Source organism: Halichoeres trimaculatus, unplaced genomic scaffold (assembly GCF_033239565.1).
Source record: "Halichoeres trimaculatus isolate MK-OKI-2021-1 unplaced genomic scaffold, fHalTri1.1 fHalTri1_scaffold_5, whole genome shotgun sequence".
Lineage (NCBI taxonomy): Eukaryota > Metazoa > Chordata > Actinopteri > Labriformes > Labridae > Halichoeres > Halichoeres trimaculatus.
In genome coordinates, this window is record NW_027437183.1 from 19,770,491 (window position 1) to 19,796,060 (window position 25,570).

Below are 25,570 nucleotides of genomic sequence, written 5' to 3' on the forward strand. Positions count from 1 at the left end.
AATCATTACTCTGCCCCTGTGAGCAGAGAGCTGAAATCAAAGGCGACCATGTTGGATCGCACTGAGCGAGCACTGTGATTTTTAGGATTCTCTGCTGTCCAGAATCAATAGCGGCTATTTCCTGCTCGTTGTGGGGCTAAAAGGAGAACATTTTCCCCAGGGGAATTCAAATTTTTTTCTGCATCATAATTTGTTAACAGCTTGCATTTCACAGACACACATAAGGAGAAATCTTTACCGCACTCTGTATGAGGAATTACACGGATTGAAAGAATCTGCAAAATCAATGTCAAGCAATTGTGTGCTTGGTGGAGCAGTTGAGTCCGGTGTAATGAAGATTGACTGGATGGTGATTGCATCCTACATTATCCTGCAAGTCCAAAATGAATACAGATAAAACACCAGCCATCACAGAGGCAGGGGAATATGAAGGAGAAGTGATTTCAGCTGCCATGACATGCAACATGATTATTGAATTAGCATCTTTAAATTAAATCTGCCTTTGAAAATGTGGCCGATGCCCAGCTGTAAGGGTTTAAACTCTGTGCTTATGGCCTCATTCTTTTTTAAGACATCACCCTGGGAAGTGTATTCGATGCAGCAGCACAGAGGTGTACGTATATTTTTGAGTCATCTCATGCCAAATGACCTGCATGTGAGCAGATTAAAGGTCACTCCTGGCAGCAGTTTGGTCCCGTGCCCTGACTTCATTACCAGCAGCTCCAGAGGAGTCTCATCAGGATTCCAGCAGGGCAGAGGAGCCGTACCTCCAGCAGCCCTGCCAAAGGCGCTCATTTGTCAGAGAGGCTCGGAGATCACAGGCCGACAAATCTCCCACGTCTCCCAGACTGTCGAGCTCTTTGCCTGCATATCAAAGACAAAAAGAACAGAGCCGGGGAGAGAAACACAGAGAGAGCAGCCATTCTTTTTAGAGATGGTCTGCTCTTTAAACCCCCCGAGCGTGCCCTTTTCAAAACGCCTATTAGCCTGGGTGAGGGAGATTACAAGCAAATAAAATTACATTCATTGTGATATTTGATTTCATAATACCTCCAGAATTATAATTACACCACGCTCACACTTTTCATTTAAAAACCATTTGGCGACAACAAAGAATCAGAGATGGGAATGAGCAGGTTGTGCATCCAGCGAGAGAGCGCACATTATCAGGCCTGTTTCACTAGAAGTAACAATAATGGGAGAAGAATGGAGGCACTAATAAGAATGTAATCAGGTGAGAGAGCAGGATTTAATGATATGGAACATGGGGCTTTATTTTCAGCTGTCAGTCTCCTCGTGCAGCAACAAGAGAGCACGATGGGAGAAAATACCTTTTTTCCCCCCTCTTTCAATGCATTCCTCCGGAGGCTGGGATAGAGAGGACAGTTTCTTTTTTAAGGTTCACTTCTTACCAAGAGCTGCATCCCTCATCAGATCTCAGTTGCAAGCTGTTTTTCCTGTCCGTGCAGGCTGCTTCAGGAGCACAACGGTGTATTACGAGGGGAATGTGGGCATATGCTGTCTGGCTTAAACCAACAAGCAGAAGGGAGGAGATAAGACACATTCTTGGGCGGCGCAGAAACCAGGCATGAGAAGGGCCAGCTTGATAGCGGTACTTGTTGTTCTGATGTGTTAAATAGCTGGCCTTCGGCACCCCCAATCAATCGCTGAGTGAGCCACTGTGTAGCCAAGGGTTGTGTCAGATAGCCAGATGGCTGAAGTCAATGGAGCTTTGCCTGGTCTCTTGTGTCACAAAGGGACCATCATGAATCTGGACACACTGGCTGGACAAAGCACATGAAATATCACAGTCTGACTTTTTCTCCTGGGTTGATAAGGGCTAATCGATGTTTTTAAAATGTATCACTGATTAAAACTCAGGGCTAATCAGTGACAGAATAATAACAAAACAACCAGTAACACAGCTCGCTTTGTGTGGCTATCACTCACATTTTTGTTTTGGCATGTCTGATGTGATAAGTCGAGCTGCAGATCTCGCTGCGTGTGTAATGATGCTTACCAACCATTGTGTGGAACTCCCGCCATTTGACACAGAACAGAAGCAGGAGGCAGCCAACACGCCAATGTGCGCATATGAGAACGTCTGCAGGACGAGACAAGCATTTTGAACAAGCTCCAAGACCTCCAGAGGCCTGTGTTGACTAATCTGCAAACAATCCGCTCTGCAAGCCCCATTGCAAGTGGAAGAACAAGCCCCTTAAGCTGTGACATTAACGAACACAGCAAGATAAGATAGCGGTTGTTATCTCAGTGCATGGAACTCCTGCCCAGATAGGAGATAAGAGCTTTTCAAAGCTGTGTGTGCTGCCAGACAAGTTTCCAAAGAAGCGAGGGAGGCAGGCAGGGCCGAGCCAGGAATGCTGAGAAGCCTCGTCGAAACCGGTCTCATGGAGAATATGATCCCCCTGCCCTTTTCCACTTTATTACACCCACCTTTGGTATTTGGTGAGTGAGGCTTATAACTCGTTGATGACATAAATGCAGTCTGAAACCAGTGGCCGTACTGTGCACAGTAGTTTAGACCTTCCTGTGCTGAAAGATGAAATCAGAATCAAACATGCATCGAGAGAACGACCACACAGGACGGGCTGAGTGAAGGAGAACAGTGAAAAATTTAAGAAAGAATAAAATCAAAGTTCTAGGAGAAAACTGGGACATTATTATTATTATCCACCTGTTTTCGCAGTGGATCCTGACTCAGCTCTGCTGTTAACACAGCTTGTTTGGGAGTAGATAACATTTTTACATCATACCGGACTTGGATTTCAGTTTTCTAGAAAGACCAAGTCAACACAACTTCAGAAAATACCTGATGATCAGTGGCTTTTAGTGGGATACATCCTTCTCAAACAGCTTTAGATTATCATTAAATACTTATTTGATGAGCAGATTTTGATATGTACATTTAAAAAACTAAACTAGGATGCACTGCAGAGGACTTTCAGCATATTTGGTGAACTGGATATCCCCCCAACACATTCTTCTGAAGGTCTCCAGTTACAGTCACTGTTTAAACAGTAGCACAGGAAAGTGACAGAGACACATTCACACTATCAAGCTCTAAGAGGACCACTGTGTAGGAGTTATTAAACCATGTCAGTCACAGTTGTGTGATGTTACTGTGGATGGAGGGGGAATAAAAATGCTGCATATGCTCCACCAATCAGAAATGTTTGGCCTGCAGGCCCTGCCCACTAAAGTTCCTGGAACTCTTCAAGTACAACCCAGCAAAGAGGGCTGTTTCAAAGGGTGCCACAGAAATTCATTTAGACCCTTGTTCCTGCAGTTGAAAAGAACATGGTTTAAAAAAACAAGCTTTATTTTTAAGGAAAGGTCCTGCAGTTGAAAAGTACCTTTAGTGGATGATGACAATCAGTGCATTTACATACAGTCATTAACCCTCTCATATTCGGAATACTAGCAATAACCTCATTGCGCAAGAGCCATGTAAACACCAATAACCCTTTTGAAATCTAGAATATGATCTTATTCCATTTTTTTAACCCCCCCCCCAAAACACCCCTAGGGTACTCCTTTTGTACCCCATTTGGTGATGTATACGCCTGTTGGGATATTCCCATTGAAAGGAATATAAATTTGTGTTCTGCTCATGTTCAGTTCGCAAGGGATCTTGGTCTTTTGAGTGCTGTAGCACGCTGTGCTGCTGCTGCTGTTGTTGTTGCTATGGATACAGGAAGATGAAGCAGAGATGACGTGCATTGCATCATGACGTTTTCCGTGTGTCGAGATGTTGCCTGTGCGTCGCTGTTTGAATCGGGATATCATGTAAACAGGAAGAACTGAGTTTGCTCACGCATGTATACTGGTCATTCTGAAGGTTCCAGAAACTGGAATATTGACCTTAATCTGAATATTGACTGCATATAAACATAGCCAGTGTCGTGTTTTTCTGTCCTAAAAGTCTCCTAAATGGACTTTACTTCATCTGCAGCTTTCCAGTCCTCTGATCATTCATAACTTTTTTACACTACATCATCTAATTCATGCCATACAAACAAAGTGATTGCAGAGGCTGCATTGTAAAGTGCCCATCAGTAAAAACTAATCCCCCTCACATTTATTAATCCAATGCCGGCTATGACATAAAAGCTATTCCAAATCCAGTGTCTTACTGCTGAGTGCCTCTAGATTTATACAGGGAGATGACCAGCACCTTTCTCCTGAGCCACTGTTTTGTTATCTTATAATACTGCTGAAGTCAAGCTCAAACTGCCTGACCCTTGGCAAAAACGTGATTGTTAGAGTGGGAAGAAAGCCTGAATTTATCCACCATTAACCTTGGACCACCTGAAGCTCACAATGCTGTTCACAAGTTCAAAGTATCAACCAGCACTAAGAAGCATTTTTAACTTGTTATGAAGTAATTTAACATTTTTCTCTGGGCAGTTATGATCCCAGAGCTTGGATGAAGATGATAATAATGACTCATCCTCAATGACTCAACTTACATTTAGAGAACTCTTGAGGCCAGTGTAGTTATTTAATTTCAAGAGATAAATTGATGCTTGTAAGGCAGATATGACTCACTTTAAAATAAGCAATACACTTAATAGTTTTTGACATTTAACAATATTCAGCTTTTAAAATGGTTGAATTGAGAGATACTGATTAGGCCTTTTAGAGTGTATAGACTTTGTCATTGCCTCCCTTTGTTTAACCCCTGGCAATAACGTAACTTTAAATAACTTTAAAAATAGTCTCAGGTGAAGTTTTCCATTAACCCTTTTTTCACTTCCTTTAACATGATCTTTTGTGCTTTTTTTATTTTTTTTTTTAAATTTTATTTTCTAGAGGGTTAGCAACCAAAGTGGTCCCTGTTTCTAATTTATGGTAAATTGTAAATGGGATTTAATCATTGATCATTAATGGTCATAAAATTTATGGAAAACTCAGGTGTATGCACAATAATAGGGTTATTGCCATACACACAGCTTAAAGGGGCCCATTTGTGTCTTTCTTTAATATTTAAAGAGAATACCCAAAGTATTTTTATTTAAAGAAAACAAAGTCCTTAAATATCTGTACCTGTTCAGTAATAGCACCAAGCTAAACCCAGCCTGATCCCATTAAAGTAGTATATTATTGAATCAAACCAGACTAAAAACAACCCATCCACTCTTCAAACCTGAAAACAGACTCTCTGCTGTTTCTGGTTGTCTTGTTCCAACATTCGCTCCGGCTCTGAGAGCACGCTGACAGTTAAATCTTTAAGCTCTGCGTTTTCAGCAGAGGTTTAGAACGGTTTTATGTGGAAAGATAGGATGTTTTATTTTTAAATGTGTTATTAATTCATGGGCTGTAAAAACAACCTTTTTGTCAATTTCATAATTTCACATTGGAAAGGAAATCCTCACACACGAGCGCCAAGAACTAGGTGTTGCATTTCTGCCAGCTTCAGACTGAATAAACGCTTATGAATATGCCCACACCACCAGAGGGGACGGACTCAATCGTAATTCTCATTCTGCGGCTTGGAAAAAACTTCCGCCTTCCTGGATGCCAAGCGGCTCTGAGGCGATCCCAGCGATGAGCCAAGGAACGCTCTGCTAACTGAGCTCTGGAGAAATACGGTCACGGCAAGATCCATATTCAAATAAACTTCACTCTTGGCCCATGCACACAAGCCATGTTGTCACCAGCTGGCAGTGCCTCTCACCGCCCCTTCAAATACTGAGCCACTTTTGATTAACGTCTCTGCGGCTAATCATGTGCGCTGGCTGTGCCAAATTGGACGAGCCACGTATGGCCTCCATTTGCCTTGAAATCTCTTATTTTTTAAACTCATTGGAAGCTTTTGAGAGGCTTCTTTCCCTCCACCCTCCCCTCCCCCTGGTCTTCTCTTGTCTGGTGCCCGTACATAGAACCGAGAGGGTGGTGTGGCGGCACGCTGCCATCCTGCGGGTCCCTGAATGAGAGGACTATCGCTGCCAGATGCACCCAGCTGCATAAATGTTATTCATTTTTTATGGCTTGTGTACATAATATGGCCAGTGTGGGAGATTGTGAGGTTCCACTAAAGGCTGGAAAATCCTCAAAATTGAATCAAAGTGGAAAACTTATTTTGGCTGGTGGCCGCTCTGGACCTCCTCCTTTTCCATCTCTCTTAATTCAGTGCTTCTCCTCCCTGTCTCACATGGAGCTCTCTGAGGTTCCTCTGTGAGTGATTTACAGTATATTCTTTCTCCTCGGCTGCTTTGGCTGGCCTCCTTGCACAGTGGTGGCGGTGTGAGACAGCCGGCATATTTGTCATGGGTCCAGAGGTGCAAAGACATTAGACAGCACTTTGTCACCAGGGTTTGGAATTCACACCATTTGGCTGTTTCCAAGTCAGCTCCTTAACCACCGACTGGCCTGGTTTCTGTCAGCTGCCGCTCTGTTGACATTGAGGGCTAAAAAAAGATGACAACATGGAAGGATGTATGCCGCTCGCCTTTTTAGGTGATCAGACCAACATGCAGGCTACAAAGAGCTCTGAGACAGAGATTCCCGGCCAAAGCCCTTGACTCGGCGCTCTCTCCTTCAGCTCACAGTTCAGATATAGTTTAGTGGTTTAGAATGGCTCGCGTCAGGGTTTTGCTAACCCCTGTGGAGAGATGGGCTTGAACTCCGAGCAGAGCCACAGTCTCCCAAATCACCCAGCCCAGCTGAGACCCGAGCAGTCCAAATGTGATCATAGCAGGGGCCTCCCGTCTCATTACCAATCTCCATTTCAAAACAGCCTTCAAATGGGAACTAATGCATTAGCTCTCGCTGGGGGAAAAGTCTGGGGAGCCACTGCATAGCGGCTCCAAAACGCTTTCATACATGTTTTATCAGCGGGAGAAGAGTGAGCAAGAGAGAAAAGAAGCTTGGACCAATCCATTCATTTGTTGCCCATCTTATTAGCTTGGCACTGTGTTATTAGCTGCCATTGTGCTCTATAAAAGCCCCTTAGGCCCATCCCACTGTTCACTGAATCTGGGGTGAGCTCTGTGCCAAGTACTTTTTTGGAGGTATTTGAAACCATGAAAATTTAATCCCAAACCCTCAGAATCGAGGTTTCTCACAGATAAATGGAGAGGATTAGCGGAACAATAAAACAACGTCTTACCTCAGATACCACCATATCCTATTAATTGGGATTATGGAGGGAAAACGCATAAAAAGACTCACAATCTTGTATCACAGTTGCTTTTTTCGTGACAAGCTGCTACAAAAGCTGTCACTGTAACGCTGTTCCATCAAAAAGAAAATCTGTTCCAAATTAGGAACAAGAAAATATAGAAAAACCATAAACAATCCCAGCCAAAATGAAAAGAGAAATCCTGGACGCGTGAAGAATGGCTGTGTAAAAGAGCTGACAATCGCAGAAGCTGTAATAACCCACCTTGGGTTGGATATGCTAGGCAATGTGTCAATTGATTCCTATCTGATGATGGACTGTGTGCTGAAATAAATTGACCTTGCCAGACGATGAGTGAAATTGATGGAGCTTTTCATCTCCGGAGGGCCGTTCCACACTCAGCCGTAAAATGGATAGAGCACAGGACAGAGTGATTGAGTCGGGGGGGAAAATGTAAGGTGTGTGTTTTTCTTCTACCAAAGCTTGCTTGGTAAATAATAGCTACAGGAAAAATCACTATGCGATCACAAGCACAGGGGTTAAGTACCTGTTGTTGACTAGATGATTAAGGCTAAAAGCACACAGCGCTAAAGTGAAGCCGGACACTAACAGATGCTACCCGTCCGACGAATATGTGGCTCAATTACTGGGAGCCTAAATTGAAAGTGATAGTGATTTAAGCCTTCCCAATACGCCAGCCCCCATTCTGGCAAACAGCCTTTTCAAGGAGCCCTTTAAAAAAACCCTGCTGGAGTGTGTGAGACACAGGAGCGCCATTGATTTTCAATAACATCCCCTAATGACCTGGCCACGGTTTGATCCACGCTGTCATTATGGGCTGATACCATGGGACAGGATTGGTGGGTCTCACGGCACACAGCAGCGAGATGAGTAGTCGGGGCATTATCAGGATGAATTGGCCATCACTGGACAGGCGGCGAGCAGAGCCCAGGCCTTGTCAATAACAAGACGGGGCGCCTTAGGGCTCCCGACGCGTCCCACTCCGGAGCGCCTTCCGGCCTCATTACAAAGGCAGATGAGTGGTGCGCATGAGGAAAGGAGGCGTATGAGAAGAGCGAGGAGCCTCTCCTCCACCATCCGATAGCCTGCCTCCCAGGCATTGCTCCTTTTAATGAGTCCAGACCGCGGGTCAATATGCCGCTGGGCTGCCAGTCAATACCGGTTACCTGCAACACAAACACTCAAAACCTGCTTTCATACAAAATCAATGTCCTATTAGTCCCTCCCTGTATTGCCTTGGCCCAATCTCATTGATCGGCTGGGAAGAGCTCTGCAGCCCGTGTATGACAGATTACGGTCAAATGATCTGATGGCTCCAGCTACTCTGCCAGCCAGGTCTGTTGCCTTTATGATCTGAGAGTAATAGCCTGATATCAGATGGGCAAATACTTTAAATGCTGAAAACTGAGGCACAAGCATTATTGGCAAACCCATAAACCTCACATCAACATTCGTCTCAGCAGGTCCAACTTACAGTTGCATACAGCACAGCTAGCTGTTCACAAACTGCGGGTACACGCACAGAAGAAAACCAACAGATGGATGACATTAGGTCCAAACTTTATTCCGTACATTTTAAACCATGAATGTTCATTTTCATTTTTTTGCACGCCTAAAACTCTACTTGTTTTGTATACAAGAGTCTAAGAAAAACAACTGCACAACACCACAAGGTTGACAGAGAAAGTCCTTTTGCCGCTCACTTCAAAGTGTCCGTCTGTTCTGTCTGGGGCTGGTCCAGTTTGTGACTTGGAAGTCTGTTAATAATCCCATCATCATTTCATCGATAATATAAACACGTGTTAATCCAAGTTTCTCTCAGTACCGCCAGTATCGTCCGCTCCCTGCATGTGATCTCTTCATCAGGGTGCTGTGTGCTGCTTTGCATAGATTGCAGATGATCCTTCGAGGCCCCCCTTACAACACCCTCTCATGTCCTTCCTTCCATTGGCCAGGCTTGTCTGTTGCCTTGATATTCAACAGGGGACTGACTCCCCGTGTTTCATTTCATTTTGTTTTTCTAGAAACGGTTAAAAAGACTAATAAATTTACACAGTCATTTTGCAGCAAAGGAATATCAACAAGTTATTTACACCAGTTTTATTACAGAGACCGAACAAAGACCTCATTATATATATTTATCTGCATATCTCAAAGGCGAAACAAATAAACAAAAACAAATTGGTAATGTAACGTTGTACATTGTCATCATTGAGGATATCCTGGTACCATGAGGTTAAATTACTGATGCTTGAAACCAAAGTCCAGTCTTTACAGTGGGTCATAATGGATATGTCTCACAATCAACTGGGATAAATATTGTAAAAGGCGTGACAAATGCACAAAATACATACAATTTATAGAAATGATATCTATACATGGAACAAGGATAGGAAATGTACAAACTCATTTCAGGACCTCCTTTTTCGCACAAAGCTGAAAAAAGGTTTTGGATTAATATATTAATAATTATCAAATATTTAAGTCGGATATAAACATACACATATTTGTGTTCTCTCCCCCGACATAATTCAACCTCCAGTCCACTGAAAATAAAGACTTGGCATGTGCTTCATCAGCCGTACACACCTTTACTTTGTACAATCATACCCTTTCCCTTCGGGAGTGACGCTCCTCTCTAGAGAGGAGCAGTGCATTTGTTCAGAAAGAGATTTCAGGTTAAAAGAGGGGGGTCATGAGTGCGTCTCTGAGACTCTGCACTTTCATGAAGCTACCGAGCTTCTACCTCTTTGGGGTTGCGAGAGGGGGAGTAGTCTCTTGGGTCCTGGGTGCTAGTGAGGGGGGTAGTCCTCCTGGGTGAGACTGGCCTGGCACTGCCAGCTGGCACCAGGGGTGGGGGTGCACTGAGTGCAGCAGTGGGTGGCGTTCTGTTAAGGGGGCCGTTGTGTCCCGTGGAGGGGCTGAGTCTGGGGTAGGGCATGCCGCCTAGGTGGGGCATAAAAGGCGGCATGTGTGGTAGATGGCCTTCCATGGGGGACTGGTGCAGCTGATGAAGGCGTGCTCTGTCCAGCTCCTCTCTCAGGTGGAGACGCTCTCGCTCCTCCGCCTGCTGTCTCATCCTCTCGTGCTCCCTGCGCACCTCCAGCAGGTGTTCGTGGTGCGAGTAGTCGTGAGCCTCCCTCTCTCTGTAGGCACGCTCCTGGTCGTACATGCTGGGGAAGCGGTGTCCTTGCTCCGCCCGGAGCTGGAAATCCATGCGCCGCTGCAGGTCCAGACTGCGGTACGCTTCTCTAAGTGGGTCCCAAGGGAAGGCTGGATGGGGCAGGCGCTCTCTTCCTGCCAGAGGACTCACTCCCATGAATGGAGCCATGCGAGCCCGGTCCAGCACGTTGAGGCTGCCCATCTGAGGCATGGCGCTCATTGAGAGGGGGAGGGAGTGTGCCATGGGGACTCCATGCAGGCCGGGTCCTGGGATGTCGCTGCCACGTGGCGAGGGAAGATGGTGCTGGGACAGAGGAGGGTGGTGGTGATGTGGATTCACAGGTTGGCTGCTGGGAAGAGGAAGACCGTGGGCCGGGGGCTGTGGAGCCGGCTCGGAGCTCACCACCATGACATCCTGCTCCTCTTTCCTCTCCTCCTTAATCTTCATGTCGTTTTTCACCTTGTGAAGGAGCTCCACAGGCGGAGGCTCTTTCCTCTCGCTGTCCTTTAGCGTAGGTGGGGGCCCACCTGCCATCTTCAGCCCCTGCTCGTTGATCACAACCTTGGAGTAGGGAGAAGGAGAACGCTGGATGGGTTTGATGGAGTCTTCAGAGGACCTCCTCTCTAACATCTCCTTGCTGGGTGAGCGGCTCTCCTTCACCTTTACGTCAGCCAGCGTTGTAGACTCCCTGTGGCGCTCCAGCAGCTCTTTCTCCGCCTCTCGGACCCGATCCACACTGCCGCTGTGATGCCGACCCGAATCACTGGAGTTCTGGCTGTTTGAGCGGATCAGGTTGCTGATTTGGTAGCTGACGGGTGCAGAGGCTGGAGATGAACGGTTGGAGTGGCGGTTGCGATCCACAGAATCCCTGTAATGACAGACAAGTAAAAAAAAATTATTAGGTATGAGGTCAAAGAAGAAACAAATTTAAAGGATGTACACACTAATAGTTTAAAATTTCTCAATTATTTTAAATAAACACTTCTCTGCTCTAGTCCTCCTCCATCTTAAAACTGACAGAGCTTCATTTTTTGATCCTTCCAATTATTTTTTGACAGATGGCTTCTCTCTAACTGCTTGTTGTCTTTCTGATTTGGACTGTTTTATTCCTGGAAACATGAATACAAATCTATTAGTCAATCACTGACAATCACATCCTGGAGAATCTTTTTCTATTTTACAGAAAGCGTTTGTCTCTTTATCTCTGTGATGTGCTTTTTCAATGTCTTTGTTTTTTTCAGAGAGAGAAATGCACACGAAAACTTGCATATGTCTTTGAAGTTGTTGCCTCACATTTAACCATTTAAAAAATTTCCAGTCCCTCAAGGCAAAAAACTGAAATCCTTTTAAGTGTTTTGTCTTATCTTGAGTAATAATTGTCTTGTTACACTTGATATCAGCCACGTTCAACTAATCAGTCCAGAAAAATGTCTTGTTTTAAGTGGTTTAAAGACAAAAATGAGCTCTGAGTTGCTTGTAACAAATAAAAATAATCTGCCAATGGAACAAAAACTAGAATAATGTTTCAACCTCTCAAAACCCGAGCTTCTATGTGGTGTGCATTTTTAATTCACCTTGCTTTTTGGGATAAGACCTAAAAAGTGTAATAACTAAACTTAGTTTTTGGACAGGAAGTTTAATTATTTTTGTTATGAGTTCTCTATTAGTTGTTTGTTAGTAGAGTTTTTGTATTTAAATCTGTTGTTTTATCACTAAAATGGGCATAATGTTGTGATTTCACCAAAAGATGATGTGGGCAGTAGGGATGGGTACTGAATTAGGTACTGACAGAATTCTGTCAAAAGTACCAGGTACCGATTCATGTAAAACCGATAGGTACCATGTTAAGGTACCTAAATGCATCCTTGTGACTGTGAGAGTAGAAGAGCAGGCAATTTTTCCATGCTGGACATGAACACAGCATTGCAAGTTTATATACTGAAAAATAATTATGTTAAATTGAATGTTTTTTATATTTCAGTATTAAACAAATTTATAATTTTTACCACATAAACACAAAAAAATAGCCAAAAACTGGTACAGTTTTTCAGCAGTACTGATTGCCAGCATCAGTGCCGTATTGTTTCAAATGGAAAAGGTATGCATCCCTAGTTGGCAGTGTCCCTAAACGTGGCCTATTGGTCAAAGTTTAAAAAATAAAGTATCATGGGTCTGAGAGGCAGAAATGTTACGTCCACACATGTGGACACTGGGTCTTTCTTGTTACAAGCAGTTCAGGGCTCATTTTTGTCTTTGAATAACTTGAAACTGGAAATTTTTCTGGACTGTGAATGTGGCTCAGTTTAAGTCAAGACATTTTCTACTGAAAATAAAACAAAAACACGTGATTAGATTTCATTTTTTCCAGTCCCTGAAAATGCTTCCCAAAGAGAAAAAAGTTCCTGGTATGTGTCTGACACTCACCTATCTTTATCTTTCTCCTCCTTCCCGATGGACGAGTCCCTCTTCTCTCTTTCCCTCTCCCGCTCCCGCTCTCGTTCCCGTTCCCTCTCCCGCTCCCTCTCATGGCTGTTGGCTGAGCTGCTTCTCTCGGCATCTGCGGTTTTGGGCCACTGCGGTGGGGTGGGGAAAGACGGCGGGGTGCGTCGAAGTCTGTTCCAGGTGTCGTGGTGGGGGCTGCCAAACGTGGGCAGTCCTCCTGGCCCCTCCTTGGTGCCAAACATATTGTTGGACCCTGGAGGGTAGAGGAAGACAGGCATGGGAGCCACTCTAAGTTAATTGGGCACAAAACCTTCTTGAGGACACATAAGATGAGAAAGACTCAACAACAAAAGCTGCTTTGTCTTTGTCTCTGGAGGTTCTCTCACTGAAGCTGTTTGAAAGAGTTAGAGGTTAATGGCTCCCCCCGCCAGAGAGAAAAAAAAATCTACTCATTTACTTCACACTAAAGGGATTCAAACCCCCCCTCCTCCCTTTTTTCAGATGAACAGGGGAGATTCACTCGCCCTCTGGAGTTGAGGGCTGTAAAAAGCCAAGGGAGACCTTAGCATTCCACAGCATGTCTGCTGCAATCACATCCATTTCCACAACAGGGTGAGCGGCTGGCACACAAAAACAGGAGGGGGGAGGAAAAGAGAGAAAGGCAGAGAGAGAAGGATGCAGGGGGAAAGAGAAAGCCCTCCATGGTGGTGCAGAAGGGGCTTGTCAAATAATTAATAGATGAACTGCCTCCAAACAGCGGACCTGAGAGTGCCTGTTGGCAGCAGCACAGCCAGCTTAGAGCCAGGCTGTTGGGGACATGGTTAGTGGATAAGGTAGAGGCAGGGAGGAGGTGTGTTTGCTGCCTAGCGGGGCCTCCCTTGGCTACCACTGTTTTGACACAGAAACTAGCTAAGTGTCTAGATTTTTTCCTCCCCTCCTGGCTCTCCCTGTGGTCTGACGCTGCCCTGCTCTGTTCTGTTAGCGGCCACAGGGGCCAGACTGACGGGAGGGGGGGCCGGTGTAGGAGGAGAGGGGGCCAGCGCTTACCAAGCGTGGGGTTGCCTAATCCTCCGAAGGCACTGCTTGAAAGGTTGCCGAGGCCGCCAAAGGAACTGGAGCGACTGAAAGGATCTGCAAAATGCCAAACAGGGATTAGCAAAAGGGGGGGCTGGCTAGCAGTGCTCACCCCAACACCAACCCGTTCCACTCCGCTTTTTTCTTACAAGCGAGCTGTGGTTTTTTTTCAGCGCTGCCACCCGAGCTCTCTGCCTGCTAATCCTACAGTAGCTCGGTCGCCTTCGCTGGACTGAACGCTGGACTCACTGCCACCGACTGGAGTGGAGTGTTTCTGACCCTGCTGAGGGTACTGAGACTACACAGCTTGGTAAAATTAGATCTGAGTTATTTGGAGGTGGGCTGAAATAGACTGTGGTGCAGCAGGGGGATTAAAATCTGCAGAAATTAGTCTACATAGACCACAACAAGTCAATGGAAGCGTCTGCTGGCTCCACTGACAAAGACACAAGCCTCTAAATTTATATGAACCCAAATATTTACTTGAGAACTTAGCAAATTATATTCATCAACTGATAATTTGTGGTCCCATTTTAATTCAGCAGTAATCCATCAGGAAATGCCAAACTTATCAACAGATTAGGGTTTAAGGATTTTCAGCTTGAGGGCTTGTTAATATATCACAAAAGACAACAATTGAGAAATCTCCTCTGCCTCACACATGAATTCCCCGGACAGGAACATTTGGCTTGCTAAATCTTCCTCCTCATTGCACCATGTATTCATAACCACAAAATGGATTGACTCAAGGGCTTATTCCATGAAATCAACTTCCACTCAGAGCCCAAGCAGTGCATACTGAATGGAGGAGAATAAATCAATGCATTAACAAATATTAAAAGCACTAATGAATTGAACAATATTAACCTTCCTTTATTACGGTAATAAAACAGAGAAAGGCTGACAGAAAACAGTATCTCATGTGTTGGCGTGCTGTTATTTGGTTGCCCAAACATACAAGGGGAGACTGGATACCAGACTGGCTGCGTATTTAATAACCCCAGACAGAGTTATTTAAGGCTGTGCTATGAATCATACCGTCTGATTACACGACTCTCCATTACCATGAACTGTGACTCCACAGTAACCTTCACATGAACCTGAGATCAAACCTGATGAGTATCTTGATTTCAGATTAAACCCATGTGGCTTGTAATGTCTTTAAAACATGGGTCAGAAAAGAGGGAGAGAGGAGGAGGGGGAGAGAAAGAGAGAAAAAAAGAGGAGGAGGAGATAATTGTATAAAAAAATGAGCATGGGGGTTACTTACACTTACCTGCCAAATGGCTAGGAGGCAGGAAGCCGCTGGGGTGAGGAGCAGGGCCGTACGGAGAGGGAGCTGGGTGGCCGGAGCCTGGAAGAAAAAAAAGAAAAGAAACAAAAGGTTATTATTACTCAGTTCGCTAAATATGTACACCTAAACTAGACAAGAAGGCACACGTAAAAGTTATTTTCAGTCAAGATAGTTTGATTCTGAACCATGGGATTAGCTACAACTTAACAGAACCTGAGTTTGGTGAAGATGAAGACTACATTTCCCATGAGCACCATGAAGGGGTTATGAAATGGAGCTTGTTGTAGAACCAAATTACAGATCCTTTGTTTAACACCTCCTTTTTTTGAAGCAGCTATTTGCAGGATGTAAAATAGACTAAACCACTGACATGTTGATTTTTATTTGTGTAACTAAATTAATTTGTGAAAACCTGAAGGCTGCAGTCTTTGACCCAGTCACAAAATTTTTGCGAGTTAATCTCTTAAAAGGTTTTTAAAAGCTGACTGAAGGAGCTGCAGGCAGATGTATGTAATCGCAAATATATTGACATATATACCATTGTTTGCTGTAACTTTACTAAGTTTGTTAAATAAAATGTACACAAAATGATGAGGTCATGTATTGGATTTATTGCTAATGTTAACCAGGCTGTAAATATGCTTTTTAATGCCGTAAAAGTTTATTGTTTTTTTGCTTGGTGTCAATGTGCTTTCCAGTCTTTCTGCAGCTCTCAAGGGGCAACATCCAGGTTAGAAAAATTAAAGCCTATGCAGGGGTGCTAAAAGTTGCTGTTCATGGAGAGGCTGGCTGCAGAAAGACGGGAAGCCATGTACACACAGAGACAACAAATATACACTTTTACAGCATTAAAAAGCATATTTACAGCCTGGCTCAAAAAAAACAGCTTGAGTCTGAAATGCTGATGTTGCTATCGGCACACCATATGGGGGGTGATTTTTTTTTTCTAACTCAACAGTTTAGAAGATAAGAGCATGGTTTGATTGTCCAATCAGAGACATAGCTCAGCTCATGTGACTGAGGGCGCCCCATAGCTGTTAGAAAGGAAGCTCAAAGACTACGTCATATCAATTATGGCTGCGTCCACTGATTGGCTTCATTTCGCTGTCTTAGGAACAGACGGGTGATGTTGTGGAGACTAAATAAATTTTTATACAGCCTATGGTCATAATGTATGCTCTACTGTCCCAATAAACACCTGACTTATTTATATGCACACAGTTTAACTCTTAAGTCCTCAAAGAGCAGTGAAACATGCACACGCTTGCACAAACACTGAACCCTACTCATAGCTGTTGTCATAACAAAGTCCTGGTTGAAGAGTTTCTCCATCCAAATAAATTCTTAAACATACGTTTTTTTGCTGATCCTGTTAAGGCAATGAGTAGAAAACACTGAGTGAAAGTAAGAGTTCAAGAAAACCTCCTTCTGCTTGCTTAATTACTTCTCATGACTAAACTTTGCAAGCAGAGTTCTGAACACAAATACTTCTGGTTGAAAGCTGAATAGTGACTCTGTTTTTTCTGAATAAATCTGACCCAAACACAGGCAGAATACAGAACTAAACAATCTAGTTACTGATTATGTCATTTTACTTCACAGGTTGTGTAGAGGCATCAGTATAAGAGTCAACAACTCCTCACTGTGCCTTTAAACTATAAATCTGAGTCAGTGATCTCAAACATTTCCCCGCAACAGCTTCTCAGACTTGTTGAATCCAGATTCAAGCTTGAGTGGAGATGTCTGAGCAAAGCCATTGAGCAAATTAGCGATTGATATTTTGCTCTCATTTCAGCTGTTGCATGTTTGTGTGTGAATGGCTGCTTATTGGGGTCAGTCTCCGACTAAACGCTGTAACCATCACCCATATTCCATGAATTGTTAATGAAAGAAGCAATTACAGGAGTGGCTCTGACACAGCACTGCATAATTACCAGTCAAAGGCCGCTCGCCTCTCTGTTGCCCTCCAACGCAGGGCAAATCAGTCAATTACCTAACCAAGAATCATCCATATTCATAGCAAAATCTGACTCCCTTTACTGGCTAAACATTTGCTTCAAAAGCACTATAATTAAGAGAGCATTACATGAGAGGAGAGGGAAAAAAGGATGCCTTTTCACTGCAGCGGTGGAGGAATAATTTTGACATGCTCATTTGCATAAAGACAAAAATGGCACTGAAAGGCTTGAAATGGGATAATTTGAGTGTTTCTGAAGGTTTTGTTTCAGGCCATGCATTTGGTGTTAGGAGGCCCCTACTGACCTGTGGTGGAGAAGAGGGGTCGCGCCAGGTCATGAGGGTACGGGAACCCGGGGAAGACCCCTGGAGCCGGGGGTCGACTGAACAGGTCCAGCTTCCCGTTCATGTCAAGTTTGTGAGGATCCAGCTGCATTTGCTGTAGCCGAGAGAGGAGAGGAAGACACAGTGATGAAAGACAGAGCTGTGAACAGGAGTACGTCTCACTTCAAACGACAGTCAGGTGGTTTATCCTGGTGACAGATTAATCAACAAAGGCTGACTGTCTGGTCTACTGTTTTACAACACATACATGTCCATGGTTAGGGACACTAAATCTTTGGTAACAGGGTTCAGGGCTCAAATCGGACTTACACCAATCAGTTTAAACAGAGGATCTCCACAATGAGGCTGATGCACCTCAGTTAGAGGAGAATCTGAGTGCTTTTCGGTTATGTTGGCTCTTATTCAGCCTCTTGGTTAAAACAACTAACCCCTTTGGGATCTGCCTCTGCAATTCAGCATCTATGTGGGTTAAGTGTGTAGGGCTCCTTTATACAGATATTTATGCAGGTGGACAACCAAAGGCCCCGTGGTTACATCTTATCGTAGCAAACCTCATTAATTTTTGTTTTATTTTTTCTCTCTGGTCTCTCCCCGACATGTTTTTCATTACTTCTGTGTGCACACTTTATCCCGCTCAAGTTGTATTTAGTTCTGAAAACCTTGAGACAACCCTGAGGACTGCAGCAAAAATGAAGCTTTCTTTTTTTTTTCTCTGAATGTTCTGTAACATGTTTGCTGTTCAAAAACAGGAATAGAGGATTTAAAAGTGACTTTGACTCTTGTGTGTTTGTGCACTGTAGACATTACAGGATATAATCTGCTGCCCCATTCTGTTTGGATGGAGTGAGCTATCCTCAGAGATTAGATTTATGCTTATCAAGTGTAACCTTGTGTTTTTAATTCTTAGGGAACACTTAATAAGAGGTTGTTTTTGTTACATTTGTGCTCTTACAGGCATGACTTTGCTGCTTTTCCTCATTCCTGACTGGCTAGACTTATTTTAGAGACAAAATCCACAATCCAGTTTGCCCAGCCCATCTATGTTTCAAAGGAGTACGCTATATAGGTGGTTATAATTTGACAAACATGCTGTATCTGGTTCTACATGAGAGCAAGACTCCTGCAAGACATCATTATCCATCTCACGCACCTTCATTTTCTGCTGGTGGTGGTAGATCTGCCATGCGATCTGGACATGCACTGCGCACCACTTGCCAGGTTTCTAAAATTTAGAGAGAAACTGAGGTTAGCCTGCTGGCTTTGATATTGGGAGCTAAAAATGGATTCTGGCGTTAAGATTTTCTGGCCAAACTACAAAGTGGGAACTCGTCAGAATTTCAACCAGGCAACGGATTAAGAAAATCTACTCCTGACTTCAGCCAAAAATAGACCTCAAAGCTAACCTTAAATGCAGCCAAAAGCCTGCATATGTTTGATCAGGAAATGTTGAAGAATTTCCAGTTTAGACTTTGTGGCCTGGCCAGAGAGAAACACTTAACACATGACAGACAAGGAAAGCACTTACCCTAACAGATGTCCTGAATGGATCTGTTATCTGTATGGACAAACACACAGTCACCATCATCATCATCATCATCATCGTCGACAACAACAAAGACAAGGAGTCAGAACGTATAGAGCTCCAAAAGTTACTCCTAGCTCATATTTTCTTTTTTTTGTAAATCACAGAGGAACTTCCGGTACATGTGTCTGTGCAGATGCATGTAATGTAAATTCATGCATACAAATTTCCCTGCCAGTCGTTCTGTCTATACAGTACATTTGTGGCTTTCACCAAGAGGAAAAGAGCCAAAGCAGACTCTGTTTGAGAAGCTCTCCATCTATTGCTTACCCGAGGATCCTTCTGTAGGAGTGTGTGAGGTACTGCTCCAGGACGGGCCGCTACGTCGATGGGATTAGATGCCTGGCAGACAGAGAGAAAAGGACAAAGAGGGAGAGAAAAAGAAGAAATACAAGGTCATTAGCTTTACTTTTTAAGGCATGAATGGGTCAAAAATAAAGCAAAACTTGTTACATATTTTAAGTCAGAAGTCAGAAAGAGTATGATCAAAATCTTTGGTTTAACTCTTTGTTTCTCTAAATGCTCACACACACTGCAGATGTGCAAAAGTATATAGCATAATTAGCATATCTGAAAACCACTCAAAGACCCTCCAGCTACCGATGCCAGCATCATGGTGACCTTATGTCCTCCTTTTATAATCCTCCATGGCTGCCCCTGTGTGACTGACGTCATTAGATAACACCGTATTGATGCTGTAGGCACTGAGCCACACCAGAGTAACACATCCCTGATCTCCCTGATCTCCTCTTTAAGTCTTTGGAGCGCAAGTGCCTGGATCAGCCTCATTAATCCATCCCCACATCAGGGATAGGAAGATTCTGCAGGGTGACCCAGGTCACCAGCCCCCACAAACAAACACAGACACCCCCCCCCCCCCCCCAGTCCCGAGGCTCCTCTCCAAGAATACTTAGCTGGGGCTTTAGACGCAAAAGGCTGTTCCCTGAACCATCTGGAGGGGCCTGCGACAAAAGGGCCCCTCCATGACGGAGCCCCCCGGGAATAAAGCCAGAGGATTTAGGCCAGCTTTGATTGGTGGCTTACACCGGGTCACAGCCGCTGGGCATCTGCCAGACAGACTCACCCTCCTCCCACACCTCCCCTGCACTGTTGGTGCATCTTCACTTCTTTCCTTTCCTAAGTAAGGAGATTTCATAAAACCTGAGCTTAGTCCCTGTGACATAACCTCTCGGTTTTTGAAACCAGCCCAAAGATGACGACTATCAGGCTGGAAATGCTGACTCAGCCCAACTCTTGATCAATTTAGAAACAGGAAGAGAGGAGGAGCTGAGGTGAGCTTTTAGCTATCATGCTCCTATGTGTAAGTCAAATCAACCACGCTCTTAACTATGTTAACGTTTGAGTTACTCCTCACTTTGATAGTATCTTATTGTGCCTTGTGCTGTGCGTATAGATAAATTCAATGTTCAATTCTCCTGTTAAACATTTTAAAATGGGACTGCACAGATACTATGTGCACTGTGGAGCCAGCTTCAAATGGACATTTCAGGAACTGCAGTTCAAATTCACTTTTGCATTAGCTTCATTTCAACCTCAGAGGTTACCTCTTGCTCTAAAGCGGACAAGCATGACTCAGATCAGCAAGCAGCTCTGTCTCTGGTTCAAGTCCAGTAAAGTCAGACTGGGGATTTTAGACGGATTTATGGATTAAAATGGGATGATTTGAACTTTTGAAGAATCCTGTTTCACATCAGTACAGAACTCTGCTACTTGTATCTCCAAAGACAGACAGGAGAAAGACAGGCTAATGTTATGTGCTGTGTTATTTCAGAGTATAAAAACAATAAGCACAAAAAACAGATAAGATTTATCATCCAATGATATTTTTAAAGACACAGACACATATTTTTCAACCCAGAGAGTAGAAATCTAATTTCACTTTGTTGCCTTGGTGTTTAGGACATCAACACAAACTGGGCAGCAAACTAAAAGTAACTGGTGCATTACATGTTTTATTGCTTCTGTCATGCAGAGTCTGTTCAGTATTTCTTTTATTGCTTTCCTCCTAATCGTATAACTGTGTTTTGACAAAGTGTCTTTTCTTTTTCACCAATAAAGCCGACATTATAAAAATCTTTTGTGTGTTATTAATGCCATGTGTTTTAGTTAAGTTCAATTCCTCGTAATAGTTTGTGCCAGTGCTCCCTGAGATCCTCTGCCTGTCTGTATCTGGTGGTTTGAGGATCAGGATGCGGGGCTGACCTTGGGCTGGAAGGCTCCTTGCAGCGAGCTGAAGGGTCCTGAGTGTGGGAGCAGCGGGGGCATGCCTGGCATGGTGGGGGGGTAGGAGGGGAAGAACTGGGGAGAAAAGAGGAGGATGGGAGACACAAAAAGGCACAAAACAAAATCATACAGAGAAACAAACAGGACTCAAGCATAAGCACGCACAGAACCACGGCAACAATAAATGCTCTCACGGCAACATTCAAATATGTCAAATATTTGATTTGCCAAATGCAAATAACACATTTAAATCAGAAGGAGTGAGAAGAACTCACGTTTGAATGTCTTATGAATGGATTGTCCAGTTTGGGGGTGTATTTGTCGAACTGGAAGAGATTAGAGACAGAGGAATTAGGAAAAGAGCCAGAAAAGTGATTTACTTACACGAAATCCCTCATGCAAAAACCTTCTCAGAAAGTAATCTCTCATTATTTTTACATCACTAAAACAAAACACATGATCAGCATCTGTAACTGGTAATATGCAGGCTTTTGATCCAGAATAATAAGCCCCAGAGTAAAGCAGCTGGCTTGCACTGGTCATGGGTTTACTTAAACTGCGTGGTCAGATAGGCGGTTAAATTACTGACAATTCGACTGCTTTAGCAGACTGCCAAGATGAAGACAGCCAGCATGATTTTCCAATTGAGCATACAGACTTGGGGCGTGGAGGCTTTACTTGGGAATCAGAAGGTTTGAAAACCAGACCAGTTGTTTCTATTCGCTGGAAAATTTGTAGAAATGTGAATCTAATCGCTCTTGACTGTAAAGGCTTGTTTTGGGGGGGATGGTACAGAACGGGAGGACGTTTCGCTTGTTTCAGTTGTGAGGAGAAAGACTTCAAAATCAGGCAGATTTTCAGTGCATTAGCACACACAGTGCTTCTCTAGAAACTAAATCGAGTCGATGACATTTACAATCATAGGAGCTATTTCAGGACATCTCAGCATGTAGCATGTAGTCATGATGTGCTGAAATCTCCTCTGTGGATAAGTTATGCCGTATAGAAAGGACGCAGTTGTATGAGAGAATATTTCTAATCATCTCCTGAGCACATGGGAATCTGGTCAGTAAGCTGAGAAGCAGGCAGAGGGAGGGAGAGGATGGAGAACGTTGCCATAAGTATGAATGGGGACTTTGTACATCTGTTCTCCAGCCAATACTAGCTCTCTATTTTGAGACAGGCTAATTACAAGCGACAGTAACTTATTCCTTTTCCACAAATACACAAACCATTTGCAGGTACTCTTTGCGAGTGTTTTCCCAAAGCTCACTTGGCAGGCGCAGACGATTTTGGTTTACATAAAACAGGGAAATGAGTGGGTATGAATCAGTGTTTCTGTGTGAGCCTGTGCGGTGACACGGCTGGTTGAAGCAGGGGGAAGAGGAGTAAGCTGCTGGTGGAGACGCTGGGTTTGAATCAGAGGCCTTCTGGTGAAGCAGAGCCGTTCACATCTGCAGACAAAATGGCTGCGATGTCAGCGATGGTGTTGGCGGCCTTGTTTGTGGGCGATAATGGGCAGAAATCAAAGACAGACGGCCTACTGAGAGGAAACACTGAGCCAGCTTCCGAGCTCATTAAACAGCTCCTCTGCATTTCTGAAGGCGCGGTCTGTTTAATGTCTGACACCGAGAGAGGGAATTTGGCCACTTTATGGCCTTGTAAAAAAACAAAAACAAAAAAAAACAGGAACAGAAAAAACAAAAGCGCTTGCTCTTATAATTTATGGAGCCTGTCACAGTTTTACAGTCAACAGCTTAAGCTAATTAAAGCTTAACATTTCATCTTATAACAATTAAGGATACTCCTCGTCCAAAGACAGAGGGGCGGGGCAGAGGAGACCCAGTGCTGCCATTTGGCAAGCCAGCTGCTTGAGGGCGTCAAACAATCAACAAAAATAAAGGCTTCATAATTTCATTAATTACAGCCATTAGCCAACGACTGTTACATAGCTGAAATGACATGTGGTGTTTAGAGAGCAGAGGAGAGAAAGAGAGCACAACATCAACATTACTCCTGCCTCTTCGAGCAAAGAGAGAAAAAAAACAACTCTGTGTCTGAGGGGAGGAGGGAGAGGAAAAGGCACAAGTTAAGTAACAACACAGTTTCAATTAAAACAGAAAAAAAAACACAGAAAGAAGACATTAATGGTCGTTTCGAATCCTATCATAACAGCACGCTGGAGATGGGGTCAGTACATCATGGGCTACATAATGCAAGCATTAGCGAGATGAGGAAAATGGCCTCTTTTATCTTCAAAGAGGGAGCTGTGTGCTGTATATAATTCCTAGCATGTCAGGAATGAACAGCAGAGCAGATATCAGCTGGTGTGTTTGCTGCAGAGTGGTCTAAACAGTCTCTATTCTTATCTCAGGCTGGGCTGTAAATACCAAAGCTTTGACTTTTAATGTACAGGATGAGGATAATCTAGAGTGGAGCCTTAATGGGACCTCAGGCTTTTAATCAGAGGTCATGAAGTGATGGATTACATCTATTTGACTAATGCCAAAAAGCTACAAACGTCCGCATTGACTGTCAAACGGCTGAGCTTTTAAAATGATGGATAATTAGTCATAACCTTTCTTCCTCTGTGTTGTAGTCTTGAGGGAAGTCAAAGCACGGAAGCAATTACAACTATTATCAAAACAGTTAAACCATGATGTCATCTGCTGCCTTCATCTGCAGTGAAGTCATTTAACCGGCTGCACGGCTTTGATTTTCTGCTGGCAGATGCAGTCGGTGCACACACGTACACACATGTACACATTTGTGGTGAGGAGCTAAAGGAATGCATTGACACACATACACACACGCGCATCTGTCTTACGCTGCCTTTGTTGCTCTTTCAGAACAGGCAAATGAAAACATTCAAAACCACTTAAAACACATCCATATGCAAACAGTTGTGGAGCTTGCCTTGCAGCAGCTGGCCTTTTTTGACCCTCAGCAAACAATGAACAACAAATCTCAGTCAAAGTTAAGACCAAGGTGAATAATTCAATAAGATTTGTCGACGTTGGCGTATTTGGGAAACATGCAGGGTCAGAAAATGGTCTCTAGGAGAAGTGATGCAGAATGTGAAGGCATGGTTTTATGAACAGTCCCTCCATGGAGGAAAGTGTTTGAAGGCGAAAAGTATGTGCTCGGTTTAAACAACTTAAGAGGGAACAACCTAAAGTCAGTGTGTGTGTGCTTTGTGTATTTGTGTGTGAAGAGGGGGTCGAGAGCCAGTGGGACGTCTACGCCAAGCTTTTCGTTCCTGTTGCGGAGGAACAGATGTGTTGCTTCCATCTTCTCATCAGGCTTCAGCAGCAAACACAAATCGGAGAGCAAAAGTCAAACTGAATCTTTGGAGGGAGGGGTTCCTACATCTACTGGACATGTTTGGTGAATTTGGGGGGTAAAGAAAAAAGGTAGGAGTCCATTGAAGAGTAGATTGGGAGGGGTGACAGGTGGGGTTTGGGAGCTTTTTAGTTTTACTTATCCTCACATTTCTGGCTTGGGTACGCACCATGGGGGGTGCGGTGGGCGGGGTGAGGATGGCGGCCGGGGGCAGACTGGCGGGGAAGGGCGTGAAGGTGTGCTGGTGGGTGTGTTGGTGCTGGTGCATGTGCTGGTGTTGGTGAAACTCGGCCCTCAGGAGCGACACGGGGGCCAGCGGAGAGGCGGACGGCCCCCGGCCCCGCTCTGAACTCTGAACCAGGAAGCGGTTGTTCAGCTCCTGCCTCAGGAGGTCATGCTCTGTAAGAAAGGAGAGCGAGGAAAACCAAAAAAAAAAAAAAAAAGGGAAAGAAAGAAAAGAAAAAACAGGGGGCGGGGAGAGGGAAGGGGGGGGACACAAGAAAAAGAGGCACGGGCGCCCAGTCAGTCTTCACAACAAGGGTAGAAGAAGAAGAAAATAGTCACCTGGCATTCTCTGTTTCTCCAGCTCATGCTGTGAGGGTTTTCTACGTGGGGACTCATTGGTGGTGGTAAGAGAGTTGCCTGTGACAATGTGCCAATCAGAATCCCCGAATGAGGCTGGCAATACATGATTGGTTGGTTGAATGATATCAACAGGCTGGTATCTAAAGACAAGAGAGAACCAAGAGTCATCCCAGCAGAAAACACACACACTCGTGCCCTCTATGAGAAAGTCAATGCACAGCTGGCATAGCTATCACATATGTGTAGGCAGCCATCATTGCTGGAGACATTTGTTTCCTCCTGTTGCAGCACAAGATTTTTTTTTTTTTTTTTTTTGAGATTGTGGAACATATCAAACTGTTATATATAGATCACATACTGCTGCCAGAGGAATTGTTA

General features: G+C 44.1%; 1 protein-coding gene across 15 annotated transcripts in view; it reads right to left on the minus strand.

Moving 5' to 3' along the window:
- Positions 1–8,723: 8,723 nt before the first annotated feature.
- fbrsl1 (fibrosin-like 1) overlaps positions 8,724–25,570 on the minus strand; it is a 531,917-nt gene continuing 515,070 nt past the window's right edge. For 6 of the 15 annotated variants that reach the window (XM_074669463.1, XM_074669460.1, XM_074669455.1 and 3 more), the window contains 11 exons: positions 24,756–25,006; positions 21,541–21,591; positions 21,245–21,340; positions 19,292–19,363; positions 18,965–18,994; positions 18,590–18,661; positions 17,401–17,533; positions 15,115–15,198; positions 13,818–13,901; positions 12,753–13,023; positions 8,724–11,196 (listed from right to left, as the gene is read on the minus strand). In XM_074669463.1, the coding sequence (XP_074525564.1) occupies positions 9,897–11,196; positions 12,753–13,023; positions 13,818–13,901; positions 15,115–15,198; positions 17,401–17,533; positions 18,590–18,661; positions 18,965–18,994; positions 19,292–19,363; positions 21,245–21,340; positions 21,541–21,591; positions 24,756–25,006 (2,444 nt within the window). In that variant the 3' untranslated portion in view covers positions 8,724–9,896. Of the gene's footprint in view, positions 11,197–12,752; positions 13,024–13,817; positions 13,902–15,114; positions 15,199–17,400; positions 17,534–18,589; positions 18,662–18,964; positions 18,995–19,291; positions 19,364–21,244; positions 21,341–21,540; positions 21,592–24,755; positions 25,007–25,171; positions 25,333–25,570 lie in introns of all 15 variants that reach the window. The other 9 variants (XM_074669465.1, XM_074669457.1, XM_074669452.1 and 6 more) reach the window with 8 other exon arrangements.